Here is a 6,714-nt window from a genome sequence, read left to right as displayed (position 1 = left end):
GGAAAGAGTAAAAGAGTAAAGGTTTTGTGTGCAATCTAAGTTATATTGTTATCAGCTCAAAATAGGCTGCTATAACTATAAGATGTCTTATGTAAGCCTCATGGTAATCACAAAGCAAAAACCTATAGTAGAAACACAAAAGAAAAAGAGAAAGGGATCAAAACATACCACTATGGAAAATCATCAAATCACAAAGGAAGACAGCAAGAGAGGAAGCAACGAATAGAAGAACTACAAAAACAGCCAAGAAACAGTTAATGAGATATGGCAACAGTACATCCTTAACTATCCACAATGATTTTAAATGCAAACAAATTAAATTCTCCAATCAAAAGACACAGAGTGTCTGAATGATTAAAAAATAAGGAAAACAAAAACAAGATACAACTATATACTGCCTGTAGGAGACTCACTTCAGCTTTAGGGACACACATAGGCTGAAAGTAAAGAGATGGAAAAAGCTATTCCACATAAATGGAAACCGAAGGAGAGCAGGGAGAGCCATACTTACATCAGACAAAACCGACTTTAAGTCACAAACTGTAACGAGAGACAAAGGTCATTATAGAATGATTAAAGGGTCAATTCATCAAGAGGATATAACAACTGCAAATATTTATGCACCCAACACAGGAACACCTAAATATAATAAGCAAATATTAACAGATCTGAAGGGAGAAATAGACAGTACTGCAATAATAATAGGGGACTTTAATATCCCACTTTCAACGATGGACGGATCATCCAGACAGAAAATCAATAAGGAAAACTGGACTTGAAGCAAATGGAACAAAAGACATATTCAGAACATTCCATCCTATAGCAGCAGAACACACATTCTCAAGCACACACAGAACATTCTCCAGGATAAATCACAGGCTAAGTCACAAACAAATCTGAACGATATTTACGTCTTAAGAAATTTAAGAAGGTTGAAATCACATTAAGTATCTTTTCCAACCACAATAGTATGAAAGTAGAAATCAATAACAGGAGGAAAAGTAAAAAATCCACAAATAGGTGGAAATTAAACAGCACACTCCTGAACAACCAATGGGTCCAAGAAGAAACCAAAAGGGAAATTAAAGGATATCTTAAAACACAATCTTCAACAAAGAAGCCAAGAATATACAATGGAGAAAAGACAGTCTCTTCAGCAAGTGGTGTTGGGAAAGCAGGATGCTGTTAATCAATGGAGTAGAACATTCCCTCACACCATACACAAAAATAAACTCAAAATGGCTTAAAGATTTAAGACTTGACACCGAAAAACTCCTAGAAGAGAACATAGGCAAAACATTCTCTGACATAAATTGTACCAATGTTTTCTTAGGTCAGTCTCCCAAGGCAAAAGAAATAAAAGTGAAAGTAAACAAATGGGACCTAATCAAACTTATAAGCTTTTGCACAGTAAAGGAAACCATAAACAAAATGAAAAGACAACCTACAGAATAGGAGAAAATATTTACAAGTGATGCGACCAACAAGGGCTTAATTTCCAAAATATGCAAAACAGCTCCTACAGCTCGATATCAAAAAAACCCACAAACAAGCCAATCAAAAAATGAGCAAAAATAGACATTTCTCCAAAGAAGACATACAGATGGCCAACAGGCACATCAACAGATGCTCAACATCACTAATTACTAGAGAAGTGCAAATCAAAACTATAATGAGGTATCACCTCACACTGGTCAGAATGGCCATCACCAAAAAGTCTACAAATAATAATTGCTGGAGAGGGTGTAGAGAAAAAGGAACCCTCCTTCACTGCTGATGGGAATGTCAGTTGGTGCAGCCACTATGGAGAACAGTATGGAGGTTCCTTAAAAAACTAAAAATTGAGCTACCACATGATCCAGCAATCCTACTCCTAGGCATATATATGGAAAAGGCAAAAACTCTAATTCTAAAAGATACATGCACCCCAGTGTTCATAGCAGCACTATTTACAATAGCCAAGACATGGAAGCAACCTAAATGCCCATCGACAGATGAATGGATAAAGAAGATGTGGTTTATATGTATGCAATGGAATACTACTCAGTCATAAAAAAGAATGAAATAATGCCATCCGTAGCAACATGGATGGCCCTGGAGATTTTCATACTAAGTGAAGAAAGTCAGACAGAGAAAGACAAATTTCTTATGCTATCACTTACACGTGGAATCTGAAAAAGATCATACAAATGAACTTATTTACAAAACAAACAGACTCACTGACGAAGAAAACAAATTTAAGGTTACCAAAGGGGAAAGCTGGGGGAAGGGATAAATTAGGAGTTTGGGATTAACAGATACCACTACTACATATCAATGTAAAACAGAGGGCTTCCCTGGTGGCACAGTGGTTAAGAATCCGCCTGCCAATGCAGGGGATACGGGTTTGAGCCCTGGTCCAGGAAGATCCCACATGCCGCAAAGCAACCAAGCCCGTGCGTCACAACTACTGAGCCTGCGCTCTAGAGCCCACATGCCACAACTACTGAAGCCCACGCACCACAATGAAGAGTAGCCCCTGCTCGCCGCAACTAGAGAAAGCCCACACACAGCAATGAAGACCCAATGCAGCCAAAAATAAATAAATTAAATAAATTAAAAAAAAAAAATCCCACCAATTTTCTAAATAAAATAAAATAGATAAACAACATGGTCCTACTATATAGCACAGCGAACTACACTCAATACCTTATAATAACTTATAATGGAAAAGGATATGAAAAAGAATATATATATATATATATACTTACATATTCAGTTGCATCTATCTATCTATCTATCTATCTATCTATCTATCTATCTATCTGAATCACTGGGCTGTACACCAGAAACTAACACAATATTGTAAATCAACTATACTTCTATTTAAAAAAAAAAGAAAAAAAGGATATCTTAAAACAAATAAAAATGGAAACACTTACGGGATATAGCAAAAGCAGTACTAAGAGGGAAGTTTAAGCCCAACAGGTATATGAAAAGGTGTTCAACATCAGTGATCATCAGGGAAAAGGAAATCAAAACCACAGTGAGATATACCACCTCACACCTGTTAGGATGGCTATTATCAAGAAGACATGAGACAAGCGTTGGTGAGGACTGAAGAGGGAACCTTTGTATACCACTGGTGGGAATGGAAATCAGTATAGTCACATGGAAAACAGTGTGGGAGTTCGTAAAAAAATTAAAAATAGAACTACCATATGATCCCACTTCTGGGTGTATATATCTGAAGGAAACAAAATCAGTATCATGAAGAGATCTCTGCAGCCCCGTGTGCATGGCCGCATTATTCACAATAGGCAAGATATGGAAACAACCTAAGTATCCGTCAATGGGTGAATGGATAAAGAAGATGTGGTATATAATATACAATGGGATAATATTCTGCTATAAAAAAGAAAGAAGGAAATCCTGCCATTTGTGACAACATGGATGAACCTGGAGGAAGCCAGAGAAAGACAAATACTGTATGTCCTCACTTGGATGCAGAATCTAAAAAAAAAAGAAGTTGAACTCAAAGAAACAGAGAGCAGAATAGTGGTTCCCGGGGACATGGGGGCAGATGTTGGTCAAAGGGTACAAACTTTCATTTATAAGATGCATAAGTTCTGGGGATCTAACGTACAGCATGGTGATTATAGTTAATAATCCTGTCGTGTTACCTGAACTGTGGGAAGAGAGTAGAGCTTAAATGTTCTCAGCACAAAGAACAAAAACAGCCAAAATAGGTTAAACTGATTTGAGGTAAGGCAAATGCACTTCTCATTTATAATGTCTGCACATGCCATTTTACTTTTTAAAAAGCCAACAGCAGAAATTTTGTAAAAGGATTTTAGGCCACTTTGAAAAGGCTGAATATTCTAATTAGAAAAATGAATAAATATCCAAACCACACAACATTTGAATGAATTTTGCTATTTAAAATAGGCCTGTTGGGCTTCCTTGGTGGCGCAGTGGTTGAGAGTCCGCCTGCCGATGCAGGGGACACGGGTTCGTGCCCCGGTCCAGGGGGATCCCACATGCCGCGGAGCGGCTGGGCCCGTGAGCCATGGCCACTGAGCCTGCGCGTCCGGAGCCTGTGCTCCGCAACAGGAGAGGCCACAGCAGTGAGAGCCCCGCGTACCGAAAAACAAACAAACAAAAATAGGCCTGTTATTTCACTCTTCAGTCCCACGGATCAATTAGTAAATATTGAATATATTGTCATGCACGTAAGACACTGCTCCACATTATGCAGGATACAAAATGAGTAGGATGAGGGTACATCCCAGTCACCGAGGACAATCCCAGGTCACACCTGTTGTCCCAACGTACTAGTATTGTCCCCCTGCACTCTATAAAGAGTTCCCTGGTTTGGACGATACATTATACAGCCCTTCATTCATAATCACCAAAAACTGGAGACAGTTCTTTGACAGGTAAATGGATAAACAGACTCAAAAATAAAGAGGGAGGAACACAGCAACATGAATGAATCTCAAGGGCACTACGAAAAGTGAAAGAAGCCCTGTCTAACAGGGCTGGTTACTGCATGACTCCAATTATATGACATTTTGGGAAAGGAAAAACTGTGAGGTCAGAATACAGACCAGGATACAAAGAATATTCTTGAAATAGTACAACAAAATCATTTACTAGTGTTAGAGAATTTCCCTAGAGATGCATAGAGTCACTATTTACAATCCCACTGCTCTGGTATTCATACCTGTCTGTGTAGCCTGTGGTTTTCAGAATGATGTCAGTGTCTTTGACGGTCTCTTTTTTCCAATAGGAATCCGAACTGTCATCCCAGCTAGAAAAAGAACTGCTCCTTAACTCCACTGGCTCGTCAAAGTACCTGTATGAGACAGAGCAGAACAGTGACTTTGGAGGACCTGACCGATGTCCGCTCACATCCGGTGCATGGGGACTGCCCTTCCCGGCCTCTTCGAAGTTGGGGGCAGCCATGTGATCTGGCCAGTGCAACGGGAGCAGACATAAGGCAAGTCATTTCCAAGGCCTTTCAGGTGCCCAGTCTTCTCTTCCCTCGCCGCATGGAAGAGGTCGGGTTTTCCAGCTGCTTCAGCCTCGGGCAGGTGAAACCACCATCCACCTGGACAATCAAGATTCCACCAGAAGGACAGGTAAGCTGGACAATCACCTGTACCCTCAGCTGACTTTAGTGAATGAGACAAACCATCATTGTGTTAAGCCCTAAAGATTGGGGCGGGGGAGGTGGGGGGGAGTATTTCTCACTGCAGCGTAACCTAGCTTATCCCAACGGCGCATGACGCCTTTGAGTGCTACCCCACTATAGGTTAGTCACAAATAATGCTTCGAGCCCATCCGAGGAGCTCTTTGTTGGCAATCCTGCCATGTCAGCCACGGTATAAGGCATCATCCCTAACAGCAACCAGCCCTTAGTGTAAGTGATGCTGACAAGCCTCCTGCTGGAATCAGTCACAGAGCTGCGATCGGTGATCACAGGACCACCGCCCCGAGATGCTCTTTCAGTCTGGAGCTTGATGTGAGCTTTGTCTGTAAGCATCTCAGGGGAGCTGCTGGCCTTCTGGGTGGGTTTATACTTTCATTAGCTGAGCGTCAACGAGCAGGGCACCACTAAGAGAGCAAGGCTCAGGGACAGCTTTTGGTCCTGAGTGGTGGGAGAAAAACCTTTGACCAAGAGCAGCAGGGTTTGCCTGGAACAGGACAGAGATTGATAGGTGAGGCGGATGTGCCAGAGCTGCAATGGAAAGTGACCGTGCCATCTCAGAATTCAGGACCGCTTAGGGTGGCAAACAACCAGGCCAGGCATGCACTCCTTATAAAGGTGGTTCCCGAAGTTCAGAAGAGAGACGCAGATCCCAATGCTTGGGCCTGAGGAAAGGAAGGATGATGGAAGAGGACACAGAGGCTTCAAAAATGTCACCAAGGTTTCTGCAGAGAGTAAGAACGGAAGCACACAGGAAACAAGGTAAGGGCCAATCCCCGAGGGCATAAGGAGTTCACAAGCTAAGATGGGGGGTGGGGGAAAAGACTCAATATACTCTTTTATTCTCGCAGAAAAAAAAAAACAGAAAAAGGAGGGGGGATAAACCTGCCGTTTGAGGCAGATGGTATGACTTCATATGAATAATAGAAAAAAGGCAGAATTTCCAAATGTGGTTTCTGCACTCTCTGGCAAGGAGGTCATTAAGAACAAAGCTTGTTACACTAGCCTTCTCTCCCCAGGAAGGAAAACATGCAGTGTTCAAAGTGTATCTGGATTTCAGCTAGAAACTGACCAGGCTCTCCCTGCGGCTGATCAGCGGATGAGCCCTGAGCCACTGGGCTCTGCTCAGAGGAACAGAGACAACCAATCCCTGTTCAGAGAAGAGACCAGAACAACGAAGAGGCTCTTAGTCACGTCTGAGAAAGAAGGTTTGAAAGATGTGATCCACGTGTTGGCCTGGAAAGTTACCTTCAAATATTTGAGGGACATATTTCTAAGGGACCAAGTGAAAGAATTAGGACCGATTCAATAAGGAATTTTAAAACTACTTAATAAGCACCTATGAGGGGCCAGGCACTTGCTGGGTGAGGATACTGGGCAAGGAGACATACTCAGACCCTGCCCTTATGAGGTTGACTGATCTGAGCTCAGAAACTCAGGGAGATATGTAAGCATAGGGCAGTGTTTCTCATGGAGCTGCTGTTGGACTGAAAGGCTGCCTGGAGGAGGAGGAGGGGGAGGAG

The 6,714-nt window shown here is 41.9% G+C and overlaps 1 protein-coding gene across 2 annotated transcripts in view; it reads right to left on the bottom strand.

Annotated features, from left to right (window-relative positions):
- ARFGAP3 (ARF GTPase activating protein 3) overlaps positions 1-6,714 on the bottom strand; it is a 50,795-nt gene that overhangs the window by 10,488 nt on the left and 33,593 nt on the right. For both annotated transcript variants that reach the window (XM_007453941.1, XM_007453942.1), the window contains one exon: positions 4,706-4,837. In XM_007453941.1, the coding sequence (XP_007454003.1) occupies positions 4,706-4,837 (132 nt within the window). The remainder of the gene's footprint in view (positions 1-4,705; positions 4,838-6,714) is intronic.

Source organism: Lipotes vexillifer, unplaced genomic scaffold, assembly GCF_000442215.2.
Source record: "Lipotes vexillifer unplaced genomic scaffold, Lipotes_vexillifer_v1.1 scaffold382, whole genome shotgun sequence".
Classification (NCBI taxonomy): domain Eukaryota; kingdom Metazoa; phylum Chordata; class Mammalia; order Artiodactyla; family Lipotidae; genus Lipotes; species Lipotes vexillifer.
Note: the sequence above shows the minus strand (reverse complement) of the source record. Positions and strands in the feature narration are given on the sequence as shown.